Raw genomic sequence first — 18,978 nt, forward strand, 5'->3', positions numbered from 1 at the left:
AGAGATTTGCAATAACACCAAATGACACCAATACATTCACCAAGTTGTTTAATTGGACCCTAAAAACTTTATAAAACCCAGGAATTTCAAATTTAAACAATATGCTCATTATTAATAGATCAAGAAAGCAATATTGGAACAGAAGTGAAACAAGGGGAAACAAATGTGACACTTTTAAAGTGCATATCATTTGGTCAACATTGAAGAACGTAAAATAACTTATTACGCAGGCCGAACTGAACTGTAAAAACAAGACAGACTTTTTGTGCTCTAATCAACCTTAGTCTTATAATAGAATACTGGATATAGTGGTGTAGGGTAATGTTTCCATCATTACTAAGCATTATGTATGAAAAAGATGCCTTATGACTGGCTCCATCTCTTTATACAACCAATCACAGTGGAGGGCAGATAACCACACTTTTGGTAGAACTCTGAGTATTCTATGACTCAAGGTTAAAACACTGCTTGTTAAACATCAATGCTTACCATGATAAACAGCACACGAGTAATGATTATCACATCCTATATTAAAGGTAATCTCAAAAACCACAGAGGTATGTCATGAAATATAATGGTACATTCATCAGCAGGACATATTACAGTACATAATATGGACATAAACTTGCATTACAAATACATACATCCTTCAATAATTAAGCCATTCGCAAAGCACTGCTAAAATAAAACAGATACCGCGATAATGTATAGATAAATAAAAGATAAAAACTTTCTTCTGAAGACAGGAAACGACAATTTCAGCAGCAGCTGACTTGAAGCTGTATGCACACAAGACACAGACTGCAGCATTCTTCTTTTGCAGGAGTTGCCCTACACATAAACACAGCTTTTGATGAAAACACTTCAGACACTGCTGCCCTTACACAAACACATGACAGACAATTACAGAGACCAGTGTATCACGCTAAAAATCAAACAAGCAGTCCAGAGTGAACCCTTTAGGGCCACCCATGCATGCAGAGGCAGGAAAACGCGATACGGTTTAGTTTGGAATATCTGCACTGCTGTTGCGGGTGTCATATTTGTGGTGGATGATGAGCAGAACCACACCCAGGAAGAAGCAGATGGAGCCCACAGTGATGTAGGCAATGCCAAGGAAGGGGTTCTTGCCTCCCATCCAGGAGATGGTGCTCAGGATCATCCGCTTGCGACCATCAAAGCTGAGCACAGGGTAATCTGATTACATATGGTTAAAGACAAACGACTGGAGCTTCTGGATGGAGAGAAAAGTACATTTGACGACAGCCTACACATCAACTTTTAATATATATATCTACTGCACTAAGAAAAGGGAAAGTGCTGAGAAAGGAACAAAAGATATTTTCACTGAAAGTCATTAAGCAATGAATTTAACATCACCCAATCATTGTTTAGGTACACTCTTTGTTTTTAAAGGGTCAACAATGTCACAAGAGTCTTTTAGTTAGTAGTTACACTAGTTTTAGTACAATTATTTTTATTACCTGCTGGTTTTAGGATCTTGTAAGATGTGTCTGGACATGACTCGTAAGTAATAGTAGTCTTAAACTAGTAATCTTATCCTGTGAAGCTTTATATAAGGAAATAAAAATCATACTTGCCAACCCAACAGCCTAAGGCTAACTCTAGTTTTGACTGTGCAGTAGAGTTTCTGGCTACAATTCAAAAGGATACTGTAAGTGATCTCCAACACGTATTTTCCACTGGGCAGAGTGGGAGTCGTGTTGGACTTCTTCTGGATGATCCGATAGAGCTTGCGAAAGGTGGGCAACGCAGCCGTGCGCATCCACACAATGAAGTCCTCGTTGATAAAGCCGTTGTTGTCAGGATCTGAGTCCAACTCATACACTGGCTTCCTCCAGTTCACCGGCTTATTTGTGCCTGAAAAACAAGACAAAAAAAGCTAGACATGGCAACATAAGTGTTTATTAAGTTAAATAAATTCTGTGCACAGTTTGCTAAAATCACCTTGGAAAGCTAGAGTGAGGTTGTCGTTTCCACCAGGATTCCTGAACTTCACATGCTTGTCTGTCCACCAGGCAATGCCCTTCTTTACCAGAGGAATTGGATTTCTGGTGTTATTGGAATCAATATGATACAGCGCCAGAGTGTCTGAAATAAAGAAACATTTGCATTGAGTAAATATTATTGTTTTAGTAGGAGTTTAAATTGTCAGATAAAACTTGAACCCATGTAAAGCAATGATCCTTACACTGCTAAAATAAAATATGAAGTGGTTCTTTATGTCTCACTTACCATTGAAAAGGCTGTTAGCTATGGCCCCACATGGAGCGATGGGCAGTCCATCACTTGTGCGGTACGGTTCGCACTCCTTGCTGGGGTTCTGTAAAAAGCAACCAGTATTAACTTGCTACAAAAGGCATATTTATTGAAATCTCTGCATGTTATAACATTTCCAAGATTATACCTTCAAAGCAGACTGGTCACCATTCAGTTGGCTGTCATCCCTGGACTTCACATAGCGTCTGTGGTTCTGATAGAAGTTGGATAAGCCGTAGTACATGAAGACATTGCTCTGCAGGGGAGGAGAGATCACGTTATAGACAGAGTATCAGTATAGGTAAGGAAGTACTTCAGTAAGGTGACACTTCCTCATTCTTTGGATATTCAGCTCTAAGTTTACCATACACAGAACTTAATTTGCATGCATCAGATGAAGGTTTGTTCATGTTCTCAGATGAGGTGGTTGTCATTTTACACCAGTTAGTTGACCCCAAAAATTGCATTATGCTAAATTATAGCCCAAATCTAAACTTTGCCTTGTGACACTGGTTTGGTTCCGGAAACTGGCTGAGAGGCTTTTAAAAGAAATCAATAAAAGTGTTCTGAAGGATGCTGGGCTACAGATTTGCAGACTAGAATGATCAATGATAACGACGGTTCCAAACAAACTTCGAGTGTCTTTGGACTTAAAATAGATCTTAATGGACATCATGTGCCAGGAGGGTAGTTATTTGTCTTTTATTGCACTTCAAGCAGTGCTTTCAGTTCACTTCAAGGCATATATTATTCATAGGGTCGGAATACTGTAGGCTGGTGCTCACCTCAAATGGCTGCTCCAATGTGAAGTTCATAGAGCAGACACATGGTGTTGTGCTGTTCCAGCTGAAGTTCTTGGCACAGCTGTAGCATGGATTGGAAATGTCGACACCAGTGTAATCAATCTGAAAATTAGGAGCTGATTAATTAAGAAATTGCAGAATTGAACATATTTAATGCACCTAGACAAACTAAATGCATACTTATACATTCAAACTTAGTGGGCACTTTATTCAGTAAAAAAATAGACAAAAATAATTCAGTCTAATGCAACAGACCTGCAATAAATTCCACTTTTATTAAGGTTTTTGTTTAAACTGTCTTTAGGAGGTGTTGGTTCAACTTAAAAAGGTCATTTTGGAAGCTGTATATTTTTCTAATATGTTGGTTAACCTATTGGTCAAAGTGGGATGTTACACTGAAGGGGGTTTCTTATATTTTGTATACACTCACTGATATAGATGGGGTGTTATACTGAGAAGTATTTCTGTAATGTTGTCTAGCCCCATTACCATAATATAGAGGCGTTTATAACATTTTTATATAAATGTGAGGACAAAATACTTGAAAGCCTTATTATACTGCAATATCATTAAATAAGACCAGTAACACCAGCTTCCAAATCACCATAAAGTTCAATCAACACCCATTAAAAAGAGCAATAACTTAATATCATAACCAACGCTATATTTGACGTTATTAGTTGCTACTAGCAACTTAAATAAATAAACCGACAGCTGGGTGTATACGGTCATTTCACTGAGCTTAACTTTATTCAGAAATATGGCAAGCTGTGTGTGTCACTTCTTGTTGTGTTCCTGTTTGTGGTAACACAACAGGTTTACAAGTCAACCAGGTTACAGTTAAGTTAGTACATGTTACTGTCGCCTCTTCAGCTCACGGTAACCATGGCTGAAAGGGACTGGGTAGAAAAAGCTAGTCGACGCTAGCGGGTGTGAAGTGAGCTATCATTATCTAGCGGCTGAAGCTGTTGTAGGACGGACACTGTGGACAGGCGGTAAGTTACTGTACCTCGAACTCTTTGATGTTATTAGACGAGACATACAGGCCGATACCGATGGGGATGAAGATGAGACCGATAACGAAAAAAGCAGGCAGCACGGTGCCTGCCGTCAGGATGGGCTGCCAGGCCGGTAGTCTCTGCTGCTTGAACGCTGTGTTGTCCGGCTTTTTACTTTTCACAACCCCTGCGGCTCCGTGACTCGAAGCACCCGAGGGGTGGCCGTCCTCTTCCTTAGCGTTGTAGCTTGTCGCCATCATGGCTGCAATCCGCTTCGAGCTTAAATGATCTACCGTAGTTGACAGGCGACAGCTTTTACTTAATCTCACACGGTAAACAAGAGACAAACACTGGGCAAAGGGTAAAACTGTTTTAGGAGTGACATTTACCCTCTTTCTAATCCAAATATCCACTCATTGTAGTATTGATGTTGATGTGTCTTGTTAATCTCACCGAGGAAGAAGCCGGAAGCTTCTGAGCCAATAGGATGATGACACGTAGTTGTTACATCATGGCAGAAAATGAAGACGCCCCTTTCTCACATTGTTTGTTGTGCACAAACATCTGATGCTAAATGTAAACATCTGTGTTAATAACACCGTTTAAAAACACATTTTGACATTTTGACAGCTTAACACCCAATGTTAATCTTATTTATAGCATTCAGTTTGAGAACCATATGCCTATCAGAAGTTGCATCAGGTAATTTTCAAGTCATGCAAGTTTAAAACTTGATTTAACATGACTATGTATATATTATTGTATTTTGTTTTACAAATTCAGACAGAAAATTCAATTGTAAGTGAAATTCAGTCAGGCACCAAAATGTAAGATTTCAAACTTCAACATTTGGACTACCAAGGTTAATCAACTGAGCCTGAATGAAAATGATCAGACCATTGTCTTATAATCAAGGACAGAGAAGATAAAATAAGAGACTGGAAACAAACAAAACATGGGGGTAAAAGAAAGAAATCTAGTTGTTTAGTTTTATTTATAACTTGAGATTACCTTCTGCAACTTTAAAGAGCGGAATTTAAACAACATAAACACAGATACATGGTTTTCATATAGCATAGCCATTCCAATGTTATACATTCAGTAGTTTAAATACAATTGTGTTTGAGTGTTCCTAATTATTCCTATAATTATACAATTGTTTTAATCCAGTCAGTTATTTATCTGATTTAATAATTTAATTGTATTTTAAAGTTCTCTGTAAATCACTTTGGTTAGCGCCTACAAGCGGCAGCTCTACAAATACATTTGACTAAATATTAGATTGTTGTGGCTTTTCATTGCTGTCATATACAAGTAAAATAGTTTCACTTTATCAGAAATGATATGGATTATTTGAATTAGTACATTGAGTTTATGCGTCAATACATTTGATATCTGAAAAGCAAATGGGGCTCACATTTAACAATTCCATTGGTCTATGACTGCATTGTCCAGTGTAGCATCTGGGCGTAAAGTACTGGCTACGTAAAGTTGTAAAATAGTGACTATGTAATGTATAGTGTAACTATAAGTAGTACACAGATCAAAAAGTCATATACAGGTCTGACCTGTTTGCAAATATGAACACAACTCTCTGTGTCTTTGTTGAATATTTGTGTTTCTAATTTCCCTATACAGTAAATAAGCATGTCAAACTACCCTTTGAAATCACATTTATTTAAAATACGTTTCAGTACAAATCCTTTACAGAAAAAATAAACATAATTTACATGAAAACAAGTATTTTGACTTATACTGTGTCCTTATAAAATATTATTAACAAACTCCTTATGTGAGGCAACCACTCAAAGCAAGAAGCAGTTAGTAGCAGCACAGTCTGATATAATATTTAACCCAAATGCCCATCACAATGCACACTGTAAATACAATAAATATGTTTATATCTAAATGGCAGAAATGGATATGAGACAGACAAGTACAAAAGATTTTACAAAAATGAGAAATCAATGGCTAATTACAAAAATGCCTCTATGCTTCGTAATGTATAACTGAGTTGTATAGAGACATGAGAGTGCTGTCGTAATCTCTTTGAAGCACCTTAGATATGTCGTATTTTGTAAGTGTTGTGTTGCTACTATGATGTCAGTCAGGCTTTTCCTCCATTTTGTAAAGTATTGCTATTCACTGTGGATTTTTTAACTTCTATCCTCATAGACTGACTCTCAGCTCGTGACTCCAGCTTCACTCCACCCGAGATCCCCAATGATCCCAGCACAGCCTTCCCGGTCTTCAGGCTCTTGGACATTGGGATGCGGGTCAGCCCTGTGCGTGGTGGCTGGGCATCATGTCCAGTCTGTTGACAATAGGGAAAGAGAGAGTACAGTTTCTTAGGCAGGAGAATGAAGACAGGGCAGCACTTATGGGGAGCATGTAGAGTAAATATGGAAAATGGGCAAAACCCATTACAGGAAAAAAGGAATTCTGAATTTCTAAACAATGTAACTGATCATATATGCTATGGGAACAGTGCAAATGAAAAATGTAAATATTTATTCATTTTTTCTCTTGAATCCCAGTGGGTAAGCACTTGTCCAGGCTAGGTTTCAGTGTGCTGTTACTGGTGCAAGGCTGTTTTGTGTCAGCCAGAGGGCACTGAGGCCTGCATGGCAGTTTGTGAATGTAAACACTGAGTAAAAACTATAAATTATAGCATGATTGTAGCAGAGTGGCAAAATGCCACATCATTAGTCCTGCCGTTCTGAGGCCTGCCCATAGGGCCATTTCTGTCACGCTATCCATCTGATCCACAAAGAGCATATTATAAGGTCCACTGAAACACTAATACAGAGTTACTTCAACTCCCATTCTTAGGTTGTGAGATGAAGCTGTTATTGAAAATATTTACCTTATGAAACACCATATGTTTAACATAGAATATAAATCATTGTTGAATAAAAATGATGCATCGTCAACATTTTGAAAAATTGGAAATAAGCTTATTCACCTTCTGTCTGAGAGTTATGCAAGAAGATCAACACCTCTCTCATGTCTGTACGCTAAGCCTACAACCAGCAGCCAGTTAGCTTAGCTTAGCACAAAGACTGGAAACAGGTTGAAACAGCTAGCTTTGTTCTGTTCGAAGGTTACAAAATCCTCCTACCATAATTTTTAAAGATATAACACGTCATATCTTATTTGTATATATTGTATTGTTATCAGTGGAGCCTGGCACATAACCTACCGTAAAACTTTAAAATTAATTATTAAATTAAACTAGTTGGCAGATTTGGATAACTATTTACAGAGCTAGGCATGCTTTTTCTGCTGTTTGTCTTTGTACTAATCTAATTTTAAAGGGTTCTGACTGTATTATTGTTAACCCCAACAAAATAGATACCTCAACCTATGAGGGATGAGAAACGTCAATACAGTCGGGCGTGAATGGAATTTTCATCGGTACTTCTTTTTACCAAATATAGATTTTATGGATTTCTTTATTGGTTACTTTTAATTAACTGTTAGCAGCAATCTCTGTGGATTATCAAGAGTAAATTGCTGTTGGGCAGGTATCATAAAGAATGGATGGACTAAACCAAAGCTATCTATAGGAAAACATGTAATTACATAATGTGATTAACTGAAACTTACCATGCTTTGTGCGGGTCTGGAAGTAGTGGATGTAACAGGGGAAATTGTGATACTGCTCATCACTTTGCTCTGTGTGCTCCTGGTAGCAGTGGTGGTGATTTGGCGGGGGGACCGTAAAACTGTCCCAGTCGATAATGTCATTTCCTTGCCATCTGCCACCGGCCTGACTACCATCTTTGGGGTGATGCTGTTGCTTAGATGAATATGGATCTTGTTATCGTCAGTGGTGGTGATGAAACTATTGTTGTGGCCCTTTCGTACTGGCATTGGGACCATCTGCTTCTCAGGGGTAACCTTGAACACAGCTCGGCCCATGGTCATCTCCTGGGGTTCTGGGGAGGCGGATGCTTCAGGCACTATAGCGGTGCTCACTGTCATTACAGAGACAGGGGACAAGGGCCTTCCTGAGGCAGAGGAGGGAGCTCGGCTGCTTTCCGGAGACTTGGCTCTGGATATCGTTGTGATGGTGACTGGAGACTTGGCTCTTTCAGGGCCCTGAGGTCCAGTGGTGGATTTTCTCTTGTGGGCAGGAGCAGAGTAGGTGGGAATGATTGTGATTCTGGATTTAGGTTGAGATGGGTTGGGGCTGAGGGGAGCTGAGCTAGAGAAAACGTCCTCAGCAGTGGGGCTGCTGATCTCAAGGGTCGCCATGTTGTTTCGGTGGTCTGGTGTTACTCGGATGTGTAAAGGCTGTCCTTGCTTTGGAGACATGGTCAATTCGGAAGGCAAATGATTTCCATTGATGTGCAGAGGCTTGTCCAAATTGGTCTCTTGAGGGGTGTTATCCTTTTTCCTCATCCAAGGAATCCAGGATTTCTTAATGCCTAGGTCGCTGGAAGATGAAGGGCAACGCTCAATAGTGCTATTCTTTTCTGTAGGCTTCTTTAGGCACTTCTGTCTGAGGTTGCTCATGATGTGATTTTCTTCTTGAACAGACTTCCTGATAAACACAGCTGGGGTGTCCTCCTCTGTTGGCCCAGTGGACGATGCCTCAGTCTGTACTCCGGTGGATGTCACAGCAACATCCACCATTCTCCTCCCATTCAAACTGGGCCTCAGCGCTCGACTATGACGCTTTGCTATCTCCAGTTCTTTGGTGAGATGGAAAACTTCAGTGCCCATGTTCTTGGCTCGCTCCTCCTCTTCCAAGAATCTCTGCTGCAGGATAGAGTAATCTACTTGGAGCTGAGAAAGTTGGTCTTCCTTGTGCATCAGTTCATGGATCTTTTCCTTGAGGGCTATGACATCAGCCTGCAGTTCCCTAGTTTTGACCTCCTCTCTCTTGCATCGTTGTCGGAGGTCTTCTTCCTGGCTTTCCTCCTCTCCTTTCTCAATTGCTTTGTTTCGTGCTATCTGACTCTTCATTTCCTCCACCTGTTGGGAAAGAATGATGGCTTTGTCTTGTTCAGTCATGAACTTTTTCTCCAACATGTCATACTGATCCTCTGTCTTGATCAAATCTCCCTCAACGACTTCAAGTTGTTTGAGGCGATTTTTCAGGCGCTCAATTTCAAATGTCAGGTCCTTGACTTTGTTATCTTCACTTTTAACAGGGTCAGACATTCTTCCCATTTCACATTTGACATTTGAATTCTTCATTGAAAGCTTTTCTGATTGCTCAAACCCATCTAACCTCTTTTTCATTTGACTGACCTTAGAATTAAGATCCTTTGTTTTATCAATTTCATAGGCGAGTTTAGTGCTTAGTTCACCCTTCTCTATGGTTAAAGTCTCTACTTTGGTTTCCATCTCTGATTTGAACTTTAAGAGCTTTTTGCTTTCCTCTATTAATTTCTCAGTCACTTCCATAACTTTACCCTGCTCAACCTTGACCATCTTACTCAAATCCTCCTTTTTCTTCTCATCTGACTTCATTCTTTCCATCAGAGTCTTTCGTTCTTCCATCAAGGCAACAGTCAGTGACTTCAGCTTGCTCAAGTCATCCTTAAGGCTCAGCTCGGACTTTTCTAACTTGAGTTCAGAAGACTCAAGCTCTTTCATACGGATCCTGAGAGCTACCACTTCATCTGAGAGTTCTTTGGTCAGGCCCTTCTCTCTCTCTAGAGCAGTGTGTAACTGTGCACCCTCCGCCTTGCTTATGCTGAAGGTACCTTCAAGTTTCTCCAACTCCATCATTTTTTTGTGGAGATTCTCCACTTCTAGCCTAAGGTCTTTAGTCTTACTATCTTCTTCTTGTAGCCTCTTCCTGAGCTCCTTACACTGATTTTCAGTCTTGGTAATCTCCTCATCCTTACCCTCCATCTCCAGCACACGCTTTCGCAAGTTCTCCAACTCAGCAATCAAGTTAGAGTTGCCACACTCCCCTTTGCCAATTTTCTCCCTCAGCTCCTGCAGTTCCTCCTCAGATTTCCTCAAGGCCCTGTTGCTCTCATCCAGCTCCTCCACTTTATGCGTAAGCCCCAAAAGTTTGGCATTTAGTTGACGGTTGTGGATCTCTTGATTGGCCAGCTTGGCACCCATCTCCTCGTGTTGTTGGGTGAGCCTGGCAGATTTCTCTTTGAGCTCAGCCTCCAGGCTCAGCACTCTGTGACCATCCTCCTGAGCACGCTCCCTGGCTTCACTTAGTGCCTGCTCCCGCTGCTGGAGTTGCTGAGTGAGTTCCTGGACCCGCTGGCTCTGTTGGTCCATTTGCTCCAGGTGCTGCTGGCGCTCATTGACCAACATCAGGGCAAAGGACTTTAGCTTGACCAGCTCCTCTTGAACCTTGGCCAGACGTTTAGAGTGCTCCTTCTCTTTTCTTACCTGATAGGCCTTCTCGTTCTCAAGCAACCTCTTCAGTCTAAAATGAAAACAAAGGCAAGGCATTAGTAATTTGTATTCCAGGATGCAATGTTGTATCCCAGTTAATGAAAATTTTATTTAATATTTTATAATGCTAGTGTGAGTGTCAAAGTGGTCCCTCTTTATGAAAATGATGATCAAAACACAGATCCCCAAAATACATTTTCATTAAAACATATTTACTATCATTCATAGTAGTCCAGTAATTAAAAATTACCACAAAATATTATAATTAGTTGCTGAAACTGCGTCCAACATTTCTATCTAAGACAAAAACAGAATTTCATTGAACTGATCATTATATACAGCATATTTCGTAATAAAAGAATGATAATACATGTTATGCTACTAAGCAGAACAAGCAATACATCCAAGAAACTGACAAAACAAAACTGAAAAAGATCTACACTACAACTCCCAAACACTCCAACATCCCTGTTGTTGGGATAGAGACTAAGAACCCAAACTGCTAGTGAAAGTTTAACTAACACCCCCCACCCCCACCCACCAAGTGGTCTTTTCTCTTAGCTTCTTTCTATGCTGCTCATGCCCATTCCCATCTCCGGCTCCAACAAAATGCATGCAAAGCAGATTGAATGCAAAGCTGCATCTTTTCCTTGTACACACCCAGGGACATGCTAATACAATATTCAACTGGAACATTTTTGCATTGCAAAAGAAACCAAATAAATGTATGCACCAGCACAACAAGGAAGACTGTGCATCTACAGTTTAAACAACCTCTAAATGTCTAAAATTAGTCTATTCAACAAGTCTCAGAAACTTTACAACAAGCCACATTTAAAACTTACCCACTATGGATGCTCTACAATTAGCATGTGAACATATTTTGGCATTTTACAAAATCCACTGAATGCATAAGAAGTAGCAGGGGTCTCCTTTTCCACAGATCTTCCACCGTCACATTCCAAGCATGTTATCAGGACAATGAAAGGTGAATAAATACAGTGGAGCACCACCGGACCTCTGGTGAGTGATGTCACCTCATCCATATAAGGCAGTAATGTGTGTATGAGAGTGTGTGTGCTTCTTTGCTGTAGACACTGTGAAAGGGGGTGGGACCTTTGCCACAGGAGGAGTGTTTTGCAACACACACATACACACACACACCATCCCCAATGTTTATGCTTTCATAAAACATGGCATGTTTGAGGGAAAACAAAACTTCTGTCTTTTTTGTCATTAGTTTGAATGTTTACAAAGGTCCTACAAAGAATTAAAGTTTGGTGTAAATTAAACTATTTCTCAATTTTCCAAAGTGCACAGGATATTGCCTTTGTCTGGAAGCCATAATCTCACTGGTACAGGAGACAGGAGAGAATGTCTGCTGTAGTTTCACTCGAGGGGAAACTGGACTTGAACTGGGTTCCCTGCAAAGTCTACATGTGATGAGGAAAGCAGATATAGATGAGTTGGATGTCTCCCTTGAGGTGAAGTAGATCTGGGAGGATACATAACCATGACAATGGGTTCATGAGGTTCTATGCTCTGACATTTGCGTTTTACCGTACAGATACAGTTAATCCTAGAACAAACCACGGTTTTCCACAATCACATCTCTGCAAATTCAATTCAGTTTGAAACTCTAAATGTTAATCTTCAGTTTGAACATGACAGTAAACATCTACATTGATTCACATTACCGGCAGCCTTCATTGCCAAGTGGAATTAGTGGGTCTGGCTACTGTATAAAGAAGCCATCCAGATCTCAGAGTGCAGCTCTTAAAATTCATACTTACACAGTCAGATGTCATTGATACCCTAGAAATTGGCACTCTAAAATTACATTCACGCAAAGGTCAACATCATGATGTCAGTGGTATTTGGCTCCAGTGGTCAAGTCATGTAAGACCCATAGTTTAGTCTTGCAAAGTTGTGCTCTGTTACTAAGTAAGAAATGCCTATGGACAAATTGGCTCTGTACAGTGTATCCAGACCTAAGTGGCAAATATAAATGCTTGGCTAAAAGTTATGATCTAAATGCTTCGCCACAAAGATAACAGTACTTTTGATAGAGCAATGCAGACTAACTTCGGGGGAGCCTAATATACATGTTCCTGTTATTATGTATATTGAGTGTGTGTCTTCTTGTTTTTGATATTTTCAAGGGCATTGTAGGTCTAAGCAAGCAGTTTGAATGAGGGGTTCAACTTCTTAGGTGTCTAAAATGTGTGTGTAAGGAATAAAAACACGTTTCTTAAGCAAAAACACAGGTGCGGCCTGTAAGCCAACTTCCACGAGAGAACATGGAACAACATCTCATCCCATGCTTCCTGGGGAATTTTGCTCAGAGGCACTGCAGCCCCTCTGTGTCAGGAGGCTGAGGATTGAAGCAGACATGAACTGCCAAAAAGCTGTCAAAACACTGTGTTGTACAGTACAGTAATGGCCTTTCTTGACAGAGAAAAAGCATTATGCACTAAGCAAGAGAGTCAGGGATAGCAAACAGTACTTAAGACTGATGTGGTGTTAAAAGAGAAAAATCAGAAGCAAAGTGGACATTAGGCCATTTCAAGACAACCACAATAGGTCTACACATACTGTATGTGCATGATCTGCTGACAGATGGTTAAATAATGTGTACATTTTTGTGGTAAGGCTTTAAAATTGACAAGAAAACAATCATTTTAGTTCTGTAGCCCTAATCATCTTAGGTCTGCATTTTCATCTTGTGTGCGTGACTTTGCACTCTTTGACTCCCTTCACAAATGGGAGCCCTTTATTCCCTTAATCATTACACATACCACCATGCCACTTAGATATTTTAACTTCTTGACATATAAATTGCTCTGTTGTCTGAGAGGGTGTTAATGGTGGATGGTTACCAGTCAGAAACTGTTTCTCCTGTTCCCATCCCCTGCATTCCTGCAGTTGTTTGGCACAAGACCTTCGACTTTTCTCTCCTCACGCTCACCCAGATGGCTGGAGGAAACATCACATTGATAAAGATGAGATGATGACATGCTTCCATCTCACCTGAGAATGTCAAAACAGAGCGGCGATACAGTATGTGCATGCTTCTGCATAGGTGTTGACGCTGATATGTTCGTGCAAAGAATGTAAATTTGTCATCTGATGTGATTTAGTTTTTTTACACAGTATAAGCATGTGTTGGTGTATTCTGTGTGTTCTCCAATTTCTGTTTCTGTGTCTTTTCATGCCCTTAGGTCGGTTTGGGTCCTACAGCAACAGATAGAAGAATCTGGGCTCTGCAGGTGCTGACAGATCAAGACCTAGCAGAGCTCATCCCCTTCACTCTGTGAGGGGACAGAGGCCAGCTAGTACATGAGCCAAAAAACCCACTGGAAACTACCTGGCATAAGAAGGAGGTCATGTCTTTCTTGCATGCAAACCAAGGATCAAGTGAAAGTAAAGTGGTATTTCACTTGTGATTTGTGCTTCAAACCGAAGCCTAGGCTTACCGTTCCCAGAGTTTAAAGGTTTTGATCACAATACATTCAGTGCTTTTTTTATTAGCCATGCTAGCAGCTTTGCTCTAGGGCAGTGTTAGTCGGTTCATCCGCCACTTTAGTCCACACTGAAGGTGGATGGATTGCCATGAAATTTTCCAAAGACATTCATGGTCTCCAGGGGATGAAGCCTACTGACTTTGCGGATCACTTTGGAGGTTTTTTTAAATGCCTGAACTATTGGATGGATTACAATTTGGTACAGACATTCATGTCATCCTCAGGATGTATTGTAATGACATTGCAGACCCCCTGACACATATAGCACCATCATCAAGTCAAAATCTTAATTTGCCAAGTACTTTTGTTTATGACAAGAGCAAATTCTTTATTGGAATGTTTTAAAGCATGACTGCCTCATGAAACCAGCTAAAGGAGTAGCTGTAATGCTAAAGTCTGCTGCTGATTTCCCAGCCCTCTCTTTGGTGTGTGATGGCAGCTCAGCTGTCATTACTGTGATTTAGCTTCCACGGTCTGTTTCCTGTGTCCTGCAATAAATGCTAAAGGAAAAGAGGTAGTCAGTGCCTCTGCTGCAAATGAACTGTTTGAAGTTTTAACGGTTCATGAAATGAAGCATATAAGTGCTCTCTAGTCTGCTCTACAGATGATTGACATATGTATGTATATAAAGTATATACAGCATATACTATACATTACAGATGCTCTCTCTCGTACTCTGTCCGTCTCCCGCACACATGCTTTCATGTCTAACTACAAACTACTAATATGCATAGCAAACCATATAGTAACTAACATGTACAAAATACAATTAATAAAGCTTCCCCATCTCTCAGGGTAATTGTGTGAGAATGGAATGATGTGTTATGGGAATTGCAACAAAATACATTCCCCAACAGTCAATTAAACTCTTTCATCTGTAAGTACATTAATTAGTAGGGCCTCTTCTCTCATACACATTCAGTGCACATCTACACACTCACAGCCCAGCTTGTTTGATCTCTGTGAGGCCCTCCACACACATGTGATGTAACTATCCCCTCTATGGTGTTGGAGACCCTCTTTCCCTCTCCACCCAACCTCTCATCCCTTGTCTCCTCTTGACCAACAAGCCATGTCGCAACCTTGCCGATGACTTAATTTCACAGATGATGTCATGGGAGATTTGTTCCTCTCAAAGCCCTTTATTCCTTCCCCTCTGCTCCCCCACCCAGTGGCCTCGTCTCCTCCCCTCTCTGCCCCTGACCTCCCTCTTTCCCACAGCAAAGAACCTGACCCCTTCCTCACCTACAAGTTCCACCTCCCCCCTCTCTTCCACAAGCGCTGTAGCTCTCCCTGTCAAACAAAGGCGAGGTTATCACTTTAGTAACCCGCTCCCCCCTCTCCTCTCCGCTTTCCTCTCTTGTGATTCGCTTGGCTGATGAGGCAGATCTTTCCACACTCTCTAAATCATGCTTTCAATTCCTCCCTCCTCTCTCGCCGCCACCCCCCGCCCCAACTGCTTTCACCTGTTCCCCTTTCACCATTACTCCATCCACTTCTTTCTTCTATTGCCAACAAATTCCCCATATATTGTTTATTTTAGTACTGAAAAAAGTTATATTGACATAAAATATTATCTTATGGTCCCACTTATGCTGTATATAAAATATATGTTATCCTCTTTCCATCACAATCCCAGATGACAATGTCTGTCAGTAATGCAAAAACTGCAGTTTCCTTTTTCTTTAATTTAGGTAACCTTTTCAAACCATTTATTATAGTTCCCAAATGTCAAAAATCAGACCTTTCTTTATATGTCCACAGAAATGTGGTTGTTAGATATAGAATTAAATCTGATGCAAGGACTTTACCCTATTGTTAATGGTGTGTCAGTTTCATGCCCCAGCTTCCGCTTCTCTCCTCCTCACCTTTCTCTCTCCTGCTCCAGAAGGTTGGTGAAGTCATCACTCTTGTTCATGTAGTCTGCGTGTTTGCGTTTCTCTGTGTCCAGCTCGTGGACGGTGCGGCGGTGGCACTTTTCAGCGAGCAGCAACTGACCCAGCATCCTCCGGTACGTCTCCTTGTGCTTCTCCTGCAGACGCTCCAGCTGAGGAAGAGTGAAGACACACAATCACATCCACACAGGGAAACACGCAAACACATGCAAGGACCAAGGATGCATAAAAACAGAATTTTATTTTCTGTGGTGTAACATGCCTAACACTTAACACTGTCACATTAAACTGTAGATCACTGAAATACTCATATTATTGGTATGTAGCTGGCAAAAAAAAGAATAAATGTAAAAGAAAAACATTTCCAATTGCAACAACAGGAATTTATAGGCTTCCTTTGTCCAATCATAAAATTAATTAAAATTAATAGATATCATAATAAAAGCCTCATGTGATTCAAGAACCCAATAAACCTGTTATTACCATAAATAGACAACAGAAACAATGCTGTGACTGACAGTTGCAAACTGACCTCAACCATAGGCTTTTGGTAGAAGCTGTGGTTTTGTGGCTGGGTGCCGGTGATTAAGCCATCCCTCTGCAGGGCCTGCAGGGCTGAGCCAGGGGCCGCAGAGGCATAACGTGATTGAAGGGCCTCTGGGACTGTCGGTTTGGACTTAAGCATGCAGATAACATCTTCTCTGGCCTGAAATCATATAGACATATAAATATTTACAGATGATACAGCAGCGTGCATGTTCACTGCATCTGTTTGAGGAGATACAGGTTTTTTTGTCCCATATATTAAAATGTGAGAAATAGGTTCTGAATGTGTCTTTTGCAGCACATCCCATTATAGGATGCTCAAACCATCTGTTTCATGAATTCCAGATTTCTCCAAAATCACTTTTGGTAAACAGGTGGCACATTTGCTTGTTTTTCTCTGGAAACTGCCATTTTTAACCACAAGATAGAGCTATTGTGCAAAAAATTGCAGCCCTACTCAATCCAATGAAATTATAGTCATTTTTCATTCAAACTAACTGGTATGTTTTCTTTCTCTCTACACTACTACACTTATTACAGCAGGTCAAAGGTCAAAGAGACAGGATATATCAGAACCCACCTGAATCTCTCCTTCCATGATCCCCAGCAGTTTGAGCAGATCCTTTTTGGACAGATCCATGATGTCCCCTCTTTTGTCTCCAGCCTCAGGAGAATCTAACAGTAGCTTCTCTTTGTCAGAGATCACCTTGACCTCTACCTTATCCTCGCCCTCCTTCTGCTGGACTTTGGCCATCAGGCTCTTCACGGGAAGATCCACTTCCTGTTCTTGGCTGATGTCATGGTCACCCTGAGGAACCCCAAGCACCCCATTGGCCGGGTTTTCCACCCCGCTGCTTTTGGATCTCATCCTCTACCTGCACAAAAAACAGAAAACACTTCTTTTTAAGAAAATAATACCATTCTTGTGTGTTTTTTGGCACACTTTGTCTTGCTTTCCCTGACATGCTTTGTTATCCCATTTCAGCCATTTTAGTTTCAACTGAAAGTTGCTCTCTGAATATCATGAATATTATAATACTTGAGATTGTGTTGGTGCATGTGCACAATTTATTCTACCATTTCCTTATTCTATTCACTGCCATACTGAAACCACTTTTATCGCTCGAGGAATCAAGGAAATGTATTCATCATTATGCAACACAAGGGCGTATCATGAAATTAAGTTTGTTGTTCCCTGCACACATAGAAAAAGATAATCAAAAAACACAAAAAATAAATAAAATAGAAAGATCCAATGATATGTACATTTACACAAACACAAACATACTGTACACTTACACAAGATTACAACTAGATGATATTAGACTTAAATAAATAATTAAAAATTAAATGTCCTCTGAGAGGCAATTTGTGGTACAGCACAGAACACATCAGATAAAACAGCAATGTGTAAGATCATCTGCAGTAGCTATCATAAATATAAATGTCATCACAGTCCATGCAGGCATTTAAAGTTTGTGTCTGTAACTGTCACATCCCTTATGTATCCATGTATTTCACACCCCCTACAATAACACAGGATACTCTGAATAAAAGGTCTGTCAATTGGAGGAAGAAATTTGATATCAACATCAAAAAAGTTTTCTAAGGAAGTAAAAGCGATGTCTTTTTTTAAGAGAAGGGCCTAAAAATAGCATCAGGGGCGTCCCAGGAGAGTCTGTAATCTACAATAAGACCAAGACAATCTGTCACAGCCTCAATCTCCTCTCCTCTGATCCTAGACAGATTGGGTGGTGGAGCGTCACGTCTAAAATCTTAGATGGGTTCAGAAAAAAATGTGAGGCCTCACACCAGTCGACACGGTCATGTAGAACTGGACCACTTAATCATACAGTGTCTAGGGTATCTGCTACTACAAACAGTCCACACCCTTTGAGATCTACCCATAAGGAAATCGAAAATCCAGTCCAAACTGTGCTTTCAGTCGGTCAGCCAGGATTAATAGATGGATTATATTAAATGCAGGAGAGAAATCTGCAAGGAGGGCTTGTGAATTTGTTTCACAACCCTCCAGGTGAACACAGAATATTTAAAAGCTCTGCAATGGCGTCGTCTGTCGTCCGTCTCTTGCAGAGCAATAAGCAGTAATGGGCGAGTAGATAATGTGGGTTTTAATAATCTTCTCAAATGATTTAACTACCAGCAAGGTGAGATAAGACATTGTCCTATGCAACCATCATAATCTGGAATAAAGATCCATAATTACCCAGCACTGTGTGTGTCTGTGTGTGTGTGTGTGCGCATTCCTGACATGTCCTGCTCTTTCGCAAGGGTTGTGTATCTCATGCTGAGTGTTGATGGTGTGGAAGCACATTTGTGACACTCCTGGGTGCTTTAACCTTCTCTGCTGACAGTAAAAGTCTGAGTCAAACATTTTATCCAGATCCTGAAAATAAATCCGTTGATGACAGATTCTAAATTTAATTTTACTACATTAATCACTTATAACGACATAAGTCATGCTGAGGTGGCCTGTAGCGTGCTTGTTTTGTAACTTTGATTACTTAAACATACAGAGATTGGAAAATAACAT

The 18,978-nt window shown here is 40.5% G+C and overlaps 2 protein-coding genes across 2 annotated transcripts in view; both read right to left on the reverse strand.

The window, feature by feature from the left end:
• Positions 1-31: 31 nt before the first annotated feature.
• Positions 32-4,569, reverse strand: LOC118337622 (cell cycle control protein 50A-like). Its single transcript, XM_035674734.1, has 7 exons — positions 4,093-4,569; positions 3,066-3,185; positions 2,429-2,536; positions 2,257-2,344; positions 1,969-2,112; positions 1,675-1,881; positions 32-1,197 (listed from the first exon to the last, which is right to left on the reverse strand). The coding sequence occupies exons 1-7, from the start codon at positions 4,339-4,341 to the stop codon at positions 1,004-1,006; spliced, it is 1,110 nt and encodes a 369-aa protein (XP_035530627.1). The 5' UTR covers positions 4,342-4,569; the 3' UTR covers positions 32-1,003.
• Positions 4,570-5,737: 1,168 nt separating this feature from the next.
• Positions 5,738-18,978, reverse strand: part of LOC118337621 (filamin-A-interacting protein 1-like) — a 23,519-nt gene continuing 10,278 nt past the window's right edge. The window contains exons 2-6 of the mRNA XM_035674733.1: positions 17,005-17,299; positions 16,411-16,584; positions 15,852-16,030; positions 7,691-10,490; positions 5,738-6,395 (exon numbers count right to left, since the gene is read on the reverse strand). Coding sequence (XP_035530626.1) covers positions 6,189-6,395; positions 7,691-10,490; positions 15,852-16,030; positions 16,411-16,584; positions 17,005-17,292 — 3,648 coding nt within the window. The 5' untranslated portion in view covers positions 17,293-17,299 and the 3' untranslated portion in view covers positions 5,738-6,188. The remainder of the gene's footprint in view (positions 6,396-7,690; positions 10,491-15,851; positions 16,031-16,410; positions 16,585-17,004; positions 17,300-18,978) is intronic.

This window comes from Morone saxatilis, unplaced genomic scaffold (genome assembly GCF_004916995.1).
Source record: "Morone saxatilis isolate NCDOM2014 unplaced genomic scaffold, NCSU_SB_2.0 Contig3, whole genome shotgun sequence".
Taxonomy (NCBI): domain Eukaryota; kingdom Metazoa; phylum Chordata; class Actinopteri; family Moronidae; genus Morone; species Morone saxatilis.